General features: G+C 34.8%; 1 protein-coding gene across 2 annotated transcripts; it reads left to right on the top strand.

The window, feature by feature from the left end:
* Nucleotides 1-1,189: 1,189 nt before the first annotated feature.
* LOC111700026 (steroid receptor seven-up, isoforms B/C) lies at nucleotides 1,190-15,780 on the top strand. Of its 2 annotated transcripts, none has more exons than XM_023470837.1 (6): nucleotides 1,190-1,610; nucleotides 4,103-4,224; nucleotides 5,416-5,497; nucleotides 12,036-12,185; nucleotides 12,278-12,820; nucleotides 15,407-15,780. In XM_023470837.1, the coding sequence occupies exons 2-6, from the start codon at nucleotides 4,105-4,107 to the stop codon at nucleotides 15,700-15,702; spliced, it is 1,191 nt and encodes a 396-aa protein (XP_023326605.1). In that variant the 5' UTR covers nucleotides 1,190-1,610; nucleotides 4,103-4,104; the 3' UTR covers nucleotides 15,703-15,780. The 2 variants fall into 2 exon arrangements, with proteins under 2 accessions (XP_023326605.1, XP_023326606.1); XM_023470838.1 differs by lacking the exon at nucleotides 1,190-1,610 and adding an exon at nucleotides 3,833-3,869.
* The last annotated feature ends 259 nt before the right edge of the window (nucleotides 15,781-16,039 follow it).

Raw genomic sequence — 16,039 nt, 5'->3', positions numbered from 1 at the left:
ACCGAACTATTCTAAACCAAACTATACACGCAACTACAAAACTATTCAAAACCAAATTTTATATGAAACTACCAAACTATACAAAGTCAAACTATGCGTGTAGCCATCAAACTATTCAAACCAAACTTCTTATCCGACTACCAAACTTTCCTAAACCAAGCTATACATACGACTATCAAATTATTCAAAGAAAACTAAACAGGTAACTACCGAACTATACTAAAACCAATCATTACATTTAACTACGTACCAAACTTTTTAAACCAAACTTTGCATGCAACTGCCAAACTGCCAACCAATTCTAAAACTACCAACCATTTTTGAAACTACCAACCAATCCTAAAACTATTAAACAATCCTAAAAATACGAACAAATCCTAAAACTCCTTACCAATCCTTAAACTAACAACCAATCCTAAAACTTCCAATCAATTCTAAAACTGCCAACCAATTCCAAAAATAGCAACAAATTCTAAAAAAAAGTACCAAACATATAAAAATAAAATCTTTAACAAACCATTATCTAAGAAAAAATACTGCTAAACCAATCAGTTCTAAAAATACCCAACTAAACCTTTAAACATATATCCACAAACCCCTCTAATCTACAGGAGGTAAATATAATCTGTTGAATGTTCTCCGCTAGTTAAAGGTTTAAAGGATTGTATTGTGTATAAGCATTATGCAAAGGAAGGTAATTGGAGGGGCGGGATGCTAAAAAGAGAGAAACTAGGGACGTACAAGGATGAGGAGGGGAGGGATGAACTATGGATGGGCGTATAGGGAGTGGTAGGATGGAGAAGAGATTGGTGTGAAGGGCGGAGGGGGGGGGGAGAGGATTAAATGAAGACAAGGAATGTTGACTCCTGACCTTTGAGAGCAGAGAATAGGATTTCTGAGGGACCAANGGGGGCTCGACAAAAAAATAATTCTCAAAAATTCATTCTTTCGAAATTTTTTCCTTCTTTCTGATTGTTTTTCTCTTTACAAAAAGTTTAAACAAAGTTTCTTTTGTCAAACTGAAATTTTACTGCTGTTTCATTTTAAATAAAATTGAAGTAATTGTAATAAACTTTATGCATAATTCCCTACAATAGTCCGGTTCCCCTTTTCTGGTATATAAAATGAAAACCTGTAGTTGGCTTAACACGAAGCTAGGCTGTAGCACAATTAGTGTCATATGTGTATTAGATAATATTCATGTCTCATCAAAAAGTATCTAAAAAATTATTTATTTTTTGTTAAAAATTTGATTAAAATGTAACGGTTGGTAGTTTTTGGTGGGTTTAAAGGTTTGATGATAGAATGAGAGATGAAACCATCCTGGAGAAATATTCAGGCTGGGTCAGGTTCACAGGTTATACTCCGTATACTGAGCCCAGTACAGGCCAACAACTCCATCCTAGCAGTTGAACTAGGAACCGGTTTAATTTAACCACAAACCACCACAACAACACAACGTGAGAACACAACAGCAAATAATTGTGAGAAATATTAAAATGTCTGGTTATCCGGGTAGATGAGAAATTTTGTGATCTGCTGAGGATGGGTACCGGAGTAAGGACGAACATATGATTAAATCTCAACTAGCAGATCTCAGTTTAACTCAGGTATTTACTAATCCAAACAAACCAATCGTTTGATATCTCCCAACCCATCCAAACTATTTATTTCCCTATTAAACTATATATGTGCATTGTAAGAAGAAGTTTACTGTTTGCAGCATGTTGTTTCATCTACCAAAACTGCATCTTTATTGCACTCTATTGCAGTCTGTAATGACCCCCTATTTCAACTGCTGTTGCAAATGTTTCACAGATGCTAATCTTTAATTGGTCAAACATTTTGCAGAGAAATTATTCTTGGACTTAAAGTCGGACGGAGTTATCTCTAGATTCTCCATGTATGACTAATCTATAGAAGATTGAGGTTGGAAAGGAAGCTCCGAGACCATACTTGAATACAGAAATGACCTTTAATGATTCATCCCTGTCACAAAAGCTTTGAAAACTAAATATTCTAAAAAGTTCTATTCTCCCGATGACATTTAAATACGTTAAATCCAACTGCGTGGTAAAATCAATCAAATTACATAGATCATTACTTGGATATATTATTGATGTAGAGATTTGAATATTCTATGTACAAATGGAACAATAGGGTTGAGTTAGTTTATATTGTAACCTAAAATCATTCGAATCATTGACTTTTTGAAAGGGTCACTGACTAGATTTTGTCAATGAATTTTTACATAAATTCATCTAAAACAGTTTCCTCTGTCTATCCTTTCAGCTCTACTCTAGGTGTTATTTAAGATTACAATTGAACTAATAACTTGCCTAAAATCTACTTTTTTATCACTAAACCTTAGGAACGTGATGGTGTATACCTTTGATATTTCAGACTTTGGCTATTTCTTCTAAGAGAACTCAAAGTTTGAAATATCTAAGTTCTACGATATCAGATTGCAGAGATATAAGATTTAGAGCAATTAGTTACTTTTTGAACGGATGAATTTGTTAGAATAAGAATAATATTAAATGAAATTTACTCTTAGAAATTGAACACTGTATCATGGATATTGAATATCTTGATCAATAATTCTGTTTTTTAGTTGTCTATATTTGAATTTGATTTGGGGACCACTGTATTTTAACGTGATACCAAATAATGTTCCAATGAGATAATTCTGTAGATTGTCAAGATAAAATCAAAATTAACCAACACATGTTAGATATCTCACAGTTTGCATCTGTTCTACCTTTTTAAACTTGTGATTCGAGACATATAATTAGAACCTTTAGTATATCCTGGACTCCAGATACACCTTGATTCGAGGTATATAATTAGAACCTTTAGTATATCCTAGAATCCAGGTACACCTAGATACGAGGTATATAATTAGAACCTTTAGTATATCCTGGAATCCAGATACACCTAGATTCGAGGTATATAATTAGAACCTTTAGTATATCCTAGAATCCAGATACACCTACTTCGAGGTACATAATTAGAACCTTTAGTATATCCAAGAATCCAGATACACATCTAGATTCGAGGTATATAATTAGAGCCTGTAGTATATCCTAGAATCCAGATACACCTAGATTCGAGGTATATAACTAGAACCTGTAGTATATCCTAGAATCCAGATACACCTAGATTCAAGGTATATAATTAGAACCTTTAGTATATCCTAGAATCCAGATACACCTAGATTCGAGGTATATAATTAGAACCTGTAGTATATCCTAGAATCCAGATACATCAAGATTCCATCCATCAGTTCATCATTTATTGTCTGCCAAATTGTTAACAAATTAAAGATAAAAAAGTGCTGAAGAACTGGTTGCAGAACGTTATATTGAGATGATAGAATAAAGGAGAATGAACATTAAGAGCTTAACCTAGAGAAAGTGAAGAGCTAAAACTAAAGAAAGTATGAAGTTGGATAAGGTTTAGGTTGGATATATTCATTATATACTAGATAAGGTTTGGGTTGGATATATTCATTATTTACTAGATAAGGTTTAGTTTAGGTTGGATGTATTCATTATATACTAGATAAGGTTTAGGTTGGATATATTCATTATATACTAGATAAGGTTTAGGTTGGATATATTCATTATATATTGGATAAGGTTTAGGTTGGATATATTCATTATATACTTGATAAGGTTTAGATTTAGTTTAGGTTGGATATATCCGAGGTTTATTCTGCTGTATTATAGGTTTAGTTTAGGTTGGATATATCCGAGGTTTATTCTGCTGTATTACAGGTTTAGTTTTGACAGAATTCAAGGTTTAATTTAATTTATATCAGATATTTCAAAGCTTGAGGATATGATATGATCACGATTAAAGCTGAGGTAAAATATATTTTAGAAATAGTTTCTAAATGTTCCGATCAAATGAATGATCTAAATCTTGCATCAATTAGTTGGAAGTTAACGTATATTATAATTAGGATGAAAATACATTGGTTCAGGAATCCATTAAATAATTATAAGTTGTGTTGGGTTGACATCCATCATTAACTAATCACTTAGTTAAAATATTTTATGAGAAGATAAAGAACTCGGTCTAATTATCTTGTTTCTAGGTATGACTCTGGTATCAGCAGGACCAGTTTCTGTCTGGCGAGATCCAGGTCTTATGTCGCCGGGTAGCAGTACTTCTCCAGGTCCTGGTACACCTACTCCCCCAGCAGATACAATAGTAAAGGTAGCATAGTTCTTCTCCAGGTCCTGGTACACCTACTCCCCCAGCAGATACAATAGTAAAGGTAGTAAAGTTCTTCTCCAGGTCCTGCATGTTACACCTTGCATGTTACACCTACTCCCCCAGCAGATACAATAGTAAAGGTAGCATAGTTCTTCTCCAGGTCCTGGTACACCTACTCCCCCAGCAGATACAATAGTAAAGGTAGAATAGTTCTTCTCCAGGTCCTGGTACACCTACTCCCCCAGTAGATACAATAGTAAAGGTAGAATAGTTCTTCTTCAGGTCCTGGTACACCTACTCCCCCAGCAGATACAATAGTAAAGGTAGTAAAGTTCTTCTCCAGGTCCTGGTACACCTACTCCCCCAGCAGATACAATAGTAAATGTAGTAAAGTTCTTCTCCAGGTCCTGCATGTTACACCTTGCATGTTACACCTACTCCACCAGCAGATACAATAGTAAAGGTAATATAGTACTTCTCATGGTCCTGGTACACCTACTTCAACACTACAGATACTGTATCAAAGGAAGAAAAGTGTCATGGTCCTAGGACGCTTTGCATTTCATTTTCTTAACTCTTTCTCAAATAATAAAAATATTAATAGAAAAATTGAAATTTTTTCTGAATGGTTTCTAAAAAATAACTTTAAGAAATTATTTATGCCTGGAGTTTTCCCTATGAAAGTCAACCCATTTTAAATTTGGTGATGGCGATAGACCAAACCTCTAGAGTAAAAAAAGTAGATGTTAGTTCCACATTTATTAAAAATATATTTCGGTGTGGAATGACCCTCGTCAGTTCTAACTATATAATACCATCAAAATCGATAAAAAAAATAAAAAAATTGTTAAAACCCACAAGAGAATAAACGAACAAAAAGATTATTAAAAAAAACGAACTCAGATTATGAGATAGAAAAAAGATAATTTGCAAATTTTCACTTTTAAAAAATGTTTTAAGACAACTTAGAATCTTTAAACCAACTCAATCTGAGAACATTCTTGTGGTTCTACCGAGTTCCCCAATCAATATTTTATCCAAATTGGTCTATGGGTTCCGGAGTCATGATGGGACATCCAAACAGACAATTAAACAGAGATTACTACTGTATATACATAAAAGGTTTGTCCCCTGGTCCCCCAAAAATATATAATAATTAAAAACAAAAATGATGAATAAAATTGCACCTAGGATGAGAATGGTCAAGATATTGTGTGTGTGGTATGTGGAGATAAATCAAGTGGCAAGCACTATGGACAATATACCTGTGAAGGTAAAAGCCTTGATCAAACTTTTTCAATTTGCAATTTTTTCGAATTTCTTTAAAATATCACTTTCTCTTTCTTCTATAAGTAATCTTGTTCAATTATTAGTTTCTATTTTCTCATTGTTCACAAAGATTTTTTGCAGATTTTCTAAAATTATTATTGAAAAGACGACATTTGAAGAATTTGAAGAAATCTGCGAATAAATTCAAAGAAAATAAGAAGTTCAATGTATTAATAAAAACGAAATAATCGATTTTAGCAATGATTTATTGGCAAATTTCTTTTGAGAAATATGTTCCTAACCATCTATTTAGATTACTGTATAATTTTCAAATGAATCCGAAAGAAGTTTTCCACTACACTGCATACTTAGTTTAACTACCTTACATAGCCGGTCACTCCCTTTAACAATAATTTTAAAGATTAACTTAAAGAGTAAGATCGCCTCATTTTTTTTGTTCATATATTTTTTCATAATTGTAATAGAAAATACTAAATTGGATGTTTAAGAATGAACCTCAAAAACGTTTGTTTGGAATTGAATCTTTGCCACAAACTCCAATTTTCTAATTCTTTTATCTTTGCAACCGGGTGCTGTAAACCTTTATTTTTTCAAACTTTAAATATTCTCTCTGTTTGAAATAATAAAAGTCTACGACATCGGGTTGCAGAGATATAGGGATTGTGGCAAAAACTCATCTCCTTTCTGTGAAATATCGCTTTCTCTGTCATATTTCATATTTCACATGATATTTATCATTTATCATTTATTGAGCGTTTAACAATCATTTTTCATCATTTTTTGTTTATAAAGTGTAAGATTACCCTTTTTTATTTCTTTTCATTTAATTTCTTTTCGGTTTTAATTATCAAAGGTTTACATAGGTTTCAAATATTTAGGGATTTTAAAACTTGAGTTTGTGGCAAAGACTCAATTTTGAAAGATAAAAATTCAGTTTGTATTGCTCTTGTGTTTCAGTTTTAAAAAGATTATCGTATAGAGAAGGAAAGAAAAGTTATGAATGACTCCGGTATGATTGTCTAGTATGTAAATATATAAACCATGAGCATGGAGCCTGGAGCTCCATGTTTCCTGGAACCAACCTGAGATAAGAAATATAACTGAACCTTGTAATCAGACTTCAGACCTCACACCGATACAAATACAATACAGGGTTACCTACTTAACATCAGACTTTAACGACGACCTTAAACTATTTAAATTCTGTACAGGTTAAATTCAGCCATCTTATTGAATACTGGTTTGTTCATACAAATAAATGGCGTTGCTGTAGATTTGACATAAGATTAAAGAATACGAACAAATCTTTATATTCTCATTCTATTTTGGTAAACCTGTGCTTTTGGGCAGACACAGAGGAAAGGGGGGGGGGGGTTGAAGTGGGGATTCCAGTTGGGGCAGTTTATCTTCCATTAAGGGTTCTTACTAAGCATGCATAACAGTTTGAAAGTCAAATTTTAGGATTTTAATATTAGTCAATGCATATTTTATAAAAAAAATGAATGAATGGCCCCGGAAAATCTGAACAAATATTTTACAGTGTTTTCATGTGTTTAGGTATCAATATTCAGTCCTGAAAGGGCCTAATTTTAAACGACCCTTTTTAACAAGCTTGAACGACATACGGCCTAAATGCGGCTTAATCAATTATTCTGGTACTAACCCAAAACTTGGAAATCGCTTTGTAGAATTAAAGTTTTCAAAAATCCAGATATTCCTTTTAGATTTAATTTAGTTTTGGCATAGGAAAAATATAGCACTCCGAAAGGGAGGGTCATATGTTGGCAGGTAAAGAATTTGTTTTTATGAGTTAGGGTTAAGATAAGTTAGGGAGGGGGGGGGGGGGTAGTTAAACGAAGTTACTTTGAGGACCTTCTAAGACTTATGTTTAACTCTGAATGCCTTTAAAGGTTTCAGAATTGTATGGTTCAGAGCTTGGACGCATAATCTCAATTCTTACTCATATACAATATACAAACCAACAGCGAGATACAGTAATTTATTGCCGCTCTCTCATAAACCCTTCTTTATTCTTTTTTATTTAAACCCCAAGATTGCCAGCGGCATTTTTGTTACAGGGTGTGCATATAAAAGCATCGCTATCAAATTTATTTTTTTTATCCTGGCGGAAAAAAACTTAGATATATGATATTTTGATCAAACTGAAATATAAAGGTTGAACAATATTCAGGACACCCTGTACTTGAAACCGAGCGGGTTGTGGTTTAGGGTAAACAGGGTGAACCTGGGAGTAATCTCCTATGTCTGTGTATGTAACAAAACCCTGATATCCCAATCCTTCATAATTATAGCGCCTAACATTCTAGATTGGCTAATATATGTTTAAAATGTTTATTAGTCTGTAGAACCTAATTTTTTTAAAGATCATATATGGAGCTAAGATACTAAATTTTACCTAGATTCAAAATATCCTGACTTCTATATTTCTAGAGCTAATCCATCCTGCCTAGATAAACCATGCTCACCACTCTAGAGCACACATAAACTAAGCCATTCTGCCAGCTCTAGAATATACCTAGAGCTAATCCATCCTGCCTAGCCAAACCATGCTCACCACTCTAGAGCACACTTAAGCTAAATCATTCTGCCTGCTCTAGAGTATACCTAGAGCTAATCCATCCTGCCTAGATAAACCATGCTCACCACTCTAGAGCACACTTAAGCTAAATCACTCTGCCTGCTCTAGAGTATACCTAGAGCTAATCCATCCTGCCTAGATAAACCATGCTCACCACTCTAGAGCACACTTAAGCTAAATCATTCTGCCTGCTCTAGAGTATACCTAGAGCTAATCCATCCTGCCTAGCTAAACCATGCTCACCACTCTAGCTACATAAGCTAAAGCATTCTGCCTGCTCTAGAGTATATCTTTGCATAAACCATCCTGCCTCAAATAGAGTGTTTACCTTGAAATAAAACATTCTGTCTACTAATAGGTATACCTAGAGTTAACCCGTCTTGTCTATTCTAACTTACATATAAAGCTATTTTATTTAGCATAATTTAGAGTATACCTAGATCTTAATTATCTTCTATCTTCTATATAAAGGTATTTTATTCGGCATTTTTTAGAGTATACCTAGATTTTAATCATCTTCTATCTTCTATATAAAGCTATTTCATTCAGCATTTTTTAGAGTATACCTAGATCTTAGCCATCTTCTATCTTCTACATAAAGCTATTTCATTCGGCATACTTTAGAGTAAACCTTGATCTTAACCATCTTCTATTTTTTATATAAAGCTATTTCATTCGGCATACTTTACAGTATACCTTTATCTTAACCATCTTCTGTCTTCTATATAACTCTATTTCATTCTGCATACTTTAGAGTATACCTTGAGCTTAACAATCCTGTCTATTCTAGGTATGTCCTAGTGTTAAACCATCTTGTCTAGCATATAAAGTTAAACCATCCAGCCTACTCTAGAATATACATTGAGTTAATCCATCCAGCCTCTGTAGAGTATACTTTGTGTTAAACCATCCTGCCTACTGTAGAGTATACCTTGAGTTAAACCATCCTGTCTACCGTAGAGTATACCTTGAGTTAAACCATCCTGCCTACTGTAGAGTATACCTTGAGTTAAACCATCCTGCCTACTGTAGGGTATACCTTGAGTTAAACCATCCTGCCTACTGTAGAGTATACCTTGATTTAAACCATCCTGCCTAATGTAGAGTATACCTTGAGTTAAACCATCCTGCCTACTGTAGAGTATACCTTGAGCTAAACCATCCTGCCTACTGTAGAGTATACCTTGAGTTAAACCATCCTGCCTACTGTAGAGTATACATTGAGTTAAACCATCCAGCCTACTGTAGAGTATACTTGAGTAAACCATCCTGCCTACTGTAGAGTATACCTTGAGTTAAACCATCCTAACTATGCTAGACTGGCTTTATATGAGATTACCCCAGGCTTGCTAAACTTACATTTACGACGCTAATAATTCTTAAAAGAATAAACCCTAATCTTTTATAGTTTCAAGATGTGCTAGAATGTGGGTAAGCGATAGGTAAATGGAGATGGGGTGGGGAGGGGTAAGTATATAGGGGGGGTTAGATTATTAAAAATGTTAAATTGCGCTGCTAAGGTTGTTTTTAAGTCACAATCGTGAAACTCAAAATTTCGCGAATGTTTTTTGTTAATAGTGGATTCTTAAAAATAATAAATGTTGAATTTTTTCGCTTTTGCCCGTCCATAAACCTTCACTGGGGCCATGTAATTGCCACAAAAAAATGCTTATCCCGATCGTTACAGGCGTTTTAACGTTTGTTGGTTTCTGCGACATTTTAATCTTGTCTGTGATACCAGAAATCATTCAATTTTCATAACAGAAAAAGAAAAACTTTGAACCGAAATAACCAAATTCTTCATTATTGCCACAGTCAAAGTATAATTTAAAAAATTAAAAGCCGTTTATTAGTCTTTGGCGATTAATCGATTTTCATATCAACATTCTTAATTCATATAATTTTTATAAGTTAAATTTCTAAAATTAAGCTTTTTGTACGGGGATATATTGTCAAAATAGGCCATTGGGCTTGTTTAGAATCAAATTAGGAAAAAGTGTNTTTCTATGGGAAAGGGGGGGATAGTTTCTTCTACTCTCCCTAAGCTATATAGAGGATAAGAGCTTGTGCTAGTCCTAATAGAGTTGATATAAAAAGATAAGATTCGAATACAATCACTATTTTATCAACCCTTGCTTGAAATCCTGCAGCCGTTAACCAGCCTACCTTAATAGAAACTTAAGAATTTGAAGCAACATTTTTTCAGTTCTAATTTTGTTTCGTTTTTCACAGTGTCACGAAAAAAATTGCAATTTTATTTAAAAAATCAACAATTTTCTTAATAAAATTAATTCTTTGACCAGCCTACGGCGGCTCTGTTCGGGTATTCTTATCCCTGTAATGCACTGCACATGGGTTGAATATACATATATTCATTTTATCTTGATAGGTGTTCACTGTGCACTGTACTCAGGACTATTTACTGGCAGATCTGGACTTTTTTATGGAATAATTTGTTTAGAAATAGGTTCCGGTCATTTTTCAAGAAGTATTTAACAAGCGCATGCCGTACCAATAGTTATTGTTATTAAACCAACTGTAAACTCAAACATTAAGGCCTTCAGGTCTTGTGCCTTGATGATACCTCAGGCAGTCACAGATAGTCCTGGGCTCAACTAATAATCTCAATTAGTTAACATAGAAATATATCATGCAGCCGTCATAATACCTTCTTATTTTGGAATTTAACAAAGAAAAAAGAAAAAGACGTTGGAATTGAATATAAAAATCATTGAAAGTGGAAGAAGTGGAGAAAGGTAGAAAATATGAAAAAGAAAATGAAAGAAAGTTATTGTTAAATCATGTGAGAGACTATATTTAGACCAATAAAAATAGATGATAAACCAATTAGTCTCTGGAGGGCGGTAATAATTATGAAAATCATATTGAAAATATAAGAATAAAATTGTATGTTAGATAATGATTATATATCCCTGTATAGCTGTGTGCGGTATATTTATGTATAATGTTCTATAATTTAGATAATTTTAGTTAACTGGCAAACCTGCCATATTCATATTTTAGCAGTATACAACATTCCTTAGTCTTTCCCAGACCATCTTCTTATTCTACTCGTAATTGAACAAATTTTATAAAATGGTTCATTTTGTAAAAATATTTGTTGGTGGTTTAAAACATTCGCATTGAAATAGATTTGAAAGAGGGGGGGTTGATAATTGAAAACACAAAATAGATAATCTTTTTCTCTCCGTTCTTAAAATGGCTTCTATGAAACCAAGTTAAAACTGTTAAAATGTTAAAACTAAATGTAGTTTGATGTACTAATAATTATTTCTGTACCAGACGCATCCATTGATATGATGCATTCCTCACTTAGTGTTTGTGCTCTTATATTAGCACCACCCTGATTCTAATGCAGTCTTTTCTTTCACCCACTTACTTCGTGATCACGATTTTTTATCATTTTTTTTTGCGGATTTCACAAATTGACTGATAAGTTTTTCGATAAGATTTTACAAAAAGGGCAGTGTTACACACAGTGATGAATGGATATATACAAGAATGTAATTCAAGGAAAGTTAATTGCCGTTGCGTATACTCTGCGTACACATTGAAACCAGTTCTCTCTGGGCGGAATTTGTAAACAAGAATAGATGCATCAGTGTTGTTTAGTATCCGAGGAGGTTAAAAGCATTAAATTTTGATAATTTTTACACTGCAGTACGAAAGATGCGTACACCTCTGAAATAACTTTCCTTGCATTACATCCTTGGATATATCTATAGTTCTAGTAAAAAAATTAACCATTATAATGTTAAGTTCAAACAGTTTAAGGTCGTATTTAAATGTATTGTTTACCTTAATAAGCCCGGAATATATCAAAAGTAACAGCTAAATCCTTCTACATTGTATCTTGTAATTTGTAAAAACTCAAAAAATATAAATTTTTTATTTGTTTAAGGTTGTAAGAGCTTTTTCAAGAGATCTGTGAGACGGAACCTGACTTATCAGTGCAGAGGAAACAAGAACTGTCCAATAGATCAACATCATAGGAACCAGTGTCAGCACTGTAGACTCAAGAAATGCTTCTCCAACGGCATGCGGAGAGAAGGTAAACCAAACTTCGTCAAAGATTTTCTTAATTGACCGTCATCTTAAATGTTTATGATTATATTTTAGTTCTAACGTTTTGTCATTTTTCAGCTGTTCAGCAAGGACGTACTCCAAGTGGACAGTCGTTGCTCGGGTTCGGGTTCAATGGCTCTGGAGAATATTCCTCCGTCTCTTCTCCGTCCCCCTCCACCCCCTACCTCACCTCCTACATCTCCTTGCTAGTTCGCGCGGAACCCTATCCTACTGCTCGCTACACTCACATCCCTCACCCAGGAGATATAATAGGGTTGGATAATATCTGTGAGTTCGCAGCTCGTATCCTTTTCTCCGCTGTAGAATGGTCTCGGAATATCCCTGGGTTCCCGGAGCTCCAGGTTACAGATCAGGTTGCACTACTCAGATTAGTCTGGTCAGAACTATTTGTACTCAATGCTGCTCAGTGTAACATGCCGCTACATATTGCTCCGCTCCTGGCTGCTGCAGGATTACATGCTGCTCCTATGGCAGCTGACCGGGTTGTAGCTTTTATGGATCATATTAGAATATTTCAAGAACAGGTTGAGAAGCTAAAAACTCTTCATCTTGATATAGCAGAGCTAGCTTGTCTTAAAGCAATACTTCTTTTTACGACAGGTAAACCATTCTAGATCCTGGATCCTAGATCCTAGATTCTAAATCCTAGATCCTAGATTCTAAATCCTAGATCCTAAATCCTAAATCGTAGACCCTGGATCATAGATCCTAGATCCTAGATCCTAGATCCTAGATCCTAGACCCTGAATCTTAGATCCTAGATCCTAAATCCTAGATCCTAGATTCTAGATCCTAGATCCTAGATCCTAGATCCTAAACATGAAGCCTTAGATATCAAACTCATCCTGTATTACGTGCATTAATGAGATCATCCGCGCATTATTTTGCTCAGTGCAAACCTTTAAAACAATGCACGAAGCTAGAACTAAAGTATCACGAGTTAATAATTATGACGAACCAACCCAGCGACAATTAGCCGCCTCTCTATCTCCCCCCCCCCCCCCTCCCCCCATACTTCAACACATCAGTATTACATCAGTTCTATCTTCTTACACCTTGAATCCTGTCTGTATTTGTATCTGCTTCATGTCCAAGTTCTTACACTGTTTTTTTATACAGCCCGGAGCAGTTGTCACTTAATGCATTAACTCGCAGGTTGAGTGTCTAGAATCTAGAAAATAGGAATAAAATAGTTAGAGAAGGGGACATCTTGACATTGAAGGGATTGTTTAGTTTTTTTTTATAATACTATTTAGTAGTTTTAAATTACATTGACTAGAGAACCTATCCTAGTAGTGTTTAATTTTATCTGGAGCATGCACCTATCCTGGTAGTGTTTTAATTGTACCCGGATCATATCACCCATCCTAGTAGTGTTTAATTGTACCTGCATGGAGCATAGCACCAATCCTAGTAGTGTTTAATTGTACTTGGAGCATACCACCTATCCTAGTAGTGTTTAATTGTACCTGGAGCATACCACCCATCCTAGCAGTGTTTAATTGTACTTGGAGCATACCACCTATCCTAGTAATGTTTAATTGTACCTGGAGCATACCACCCATCCTAGCAGTGTTTAATTGTAACTGGAGCATACCACCTATCCTAGTAGTGTTTAATTGTACTTGGAGCATACCACCTATCCTAGTAGTGTTTAATTGTACCTGGAGCATAGCACCTATCCTATTAGTGTTTAATTGTACCTGGAGCATAGCACCTATCCTAGTAGTGTTTAATTGTACCTGAGCGTAGCACCTATCCCGGTAGTGTTTAATTGTACTTGGAGCACGCACCTATCCTAGTAGTGTTTAATTGTACTTGGAGTATACCACCTATCCTATTAGTGTTAAATTGTACCTGGAGCATAGCACCTATCCTAGTAGTGTTTAATTGTACCTGAGCGTAGCACCTATCATAGTAGTGTTTAGTTGTACCTGCATGGAGCATAGCACCAATCCTTGTAGTGTTTAATTGTACTCGGATAGCACCTATCCTAGTAGTGTTTAATTGTACCTGAGCGTAGCACCTATCATAGTAGTGTTTAGTTGTACCTGCATGGAGCATAGCACCAATCCTTGTAGTGTTTAATTGTACTCGGAGCATGGCACCATCATAGTAGTGTTTAATTGTACCTGGAGCATAGCACCAAACTAGTAGTGTTTAATTGTACCTGGAGCGTAGCACCTATCCTAGCAGTGTTTAATTGTACCTGGAGCATAGCACCTATCCTAGTAGTGTTTAATTGTACCTGGAGGATAGCACCTATCCTAGTAGTGTTTAATTGTACCTGGAGGATAGCACCTATCCTAGTAGTGTTTAATTGTACCTGGGGCGTAGCACTTATCCTAGTAGTGTTTAATTGTACCTGGAGCATAGCACCTATCCTAGTAGTGTTTAATTGTACCTGGGGCGTAGCACCTATCCTAGTAGTGTTTAATTGTACCTGGGGCGTAGCACCTATCCTAGTAGTGTTTAATTGTACCTGGAGCATAGCACCTATCCTAGTAGTGTTTAATTGTACCTTGAGCGTAGCACACTCCACTTTGTTTTAATCTAATGAATTGGTCTGATATCTCTAATATAATGGAATGACTGTATAATCTGGATGAATGAGAATATAAGAACATACATTGAATATCTGCTGGGACGATCTGAACCATGATATCTGCACTCTCATCCTTGTACCATTAATTACTTGTCCGCACTCACCACAATACATTCATTCTTAGAAATCTGCAGTGCTTTAAAGGGACCCCTCTCACGTGATGTAGACAATAAGGGACTCATTCTTAAAATCGTTTTTCAAGATTTTATTTTTAATTTTTATTGCTAATTATACCTATATCAACAACAAATAGCACCTGATTTTGACGAAGGGTGAATTTTCTTGGACCAGAGGAACTGATTACTCGCACCCAATTCTTATGTTTTAATCCCTATTTCATTGCATCCTTTGATATTGAAGACTTTGACTTTTTGTTGGAGCTGAATTTATATATTGAAATATCTGAGAGCTCCGACATCAGATTTTAAAGAAATAAGAATTTGCATTTTCGGTGAAAAGTTAACGTTGACTCGTGTATTAATTATTGTTGTTTTTTGTCATTCATTGCTTTTTGCTATATATCCGGCTGTTGTAATTTTAAACATATCTTTTTTATGCTTTTCCTCAATTTAATTTTTTAGATGCATGCGGTCTCTCAGATCCAAACCATATAGAGCAGTTACAGGAGAAATCTCAGTGTGCTCTGGAGGAGTACTGTAGAACCCAGTATCCTAATCAACCCACCAGGTTCGGAAAACTTCTCCTACGTCTCCCCTCCTTGAGAACTGTATCCGCCTCTGTGATAGAACAACTATTCTTCGTGAGATTAGTTGGGAAAACTCCGATAGAAACCTTAATCAGGGATATGCTCCTCTCAGGGAACACCTTCCAGTGGCCCAGCTCTGATCCTCCAGTTACAACTTATTCTTGTATGTGATAAATTCCCTTTTCAATCTTTCTTCAAATTATATTAATATCCTATCACGGCCTTAAAATAAATTTTCATATATATTGATTCTAAATCCATATTTAAAATCAAAGGTTTCCACTTTTCTTATTTTTTTTTGAGGGGGGGTCTAAAGAAACTGATTACTCGCCACAAACTCTTTTTTTCTTATCCCTATGGTGTTACAAACTAAAACTTGGATATTTCAAACTTTGACTACTTTCTTAGTTTGAAACATCAATGGTTTCAAAAGTAAGTATTCAGTTCCTTTGATGTAACAATTTTTTGGCATTTAGTCATGTGATGATACTTTATTAAATTAAAAAAG

Source organism: Eurytemora carolleeae, unplaced genomic scaffold (genome assembly GCF_000591075.1).
Source record: "Eurytemora carolleeae unplaced genomic scaffold, Eaff_2.0 scaffold388, whole genome shotgun sequence".
Taxonomy (NCBI): Eukaryota; Metazoa; Arthropoda; class Copepoda; order Calanoida; family Temoridae; genus Eurytemora; species Eurytemora carolleeae.
This window is presented reverse-complemented; position numbering and strand designations above follow the sequence as displayed.

Bases quoted from the DNA above. Each gene is read 5' to 3' on its own strand.
- LOC111700026 (XM_023470837.1), top strand. From the start codon at position 4,105: ATGACTCTGGTATCAGCAGGACCAGTTTCTGTCTGGCGAGATCCAGGT. The intron at 4,225-5,415 runs GTAGCATAGTTC...AATTGCACCTAG, and splicing joins CAGCAGATACAATAGTAAAG to GATGAGAATGGTCAAGATAT. The intron at 12,186-12,277 runs GTAAACCAAACT...GTCATTTTTCAG, and splicing joins CAACGGCATGCGGAGAGAAG to CTGTTCAGCAAGGACGTACT.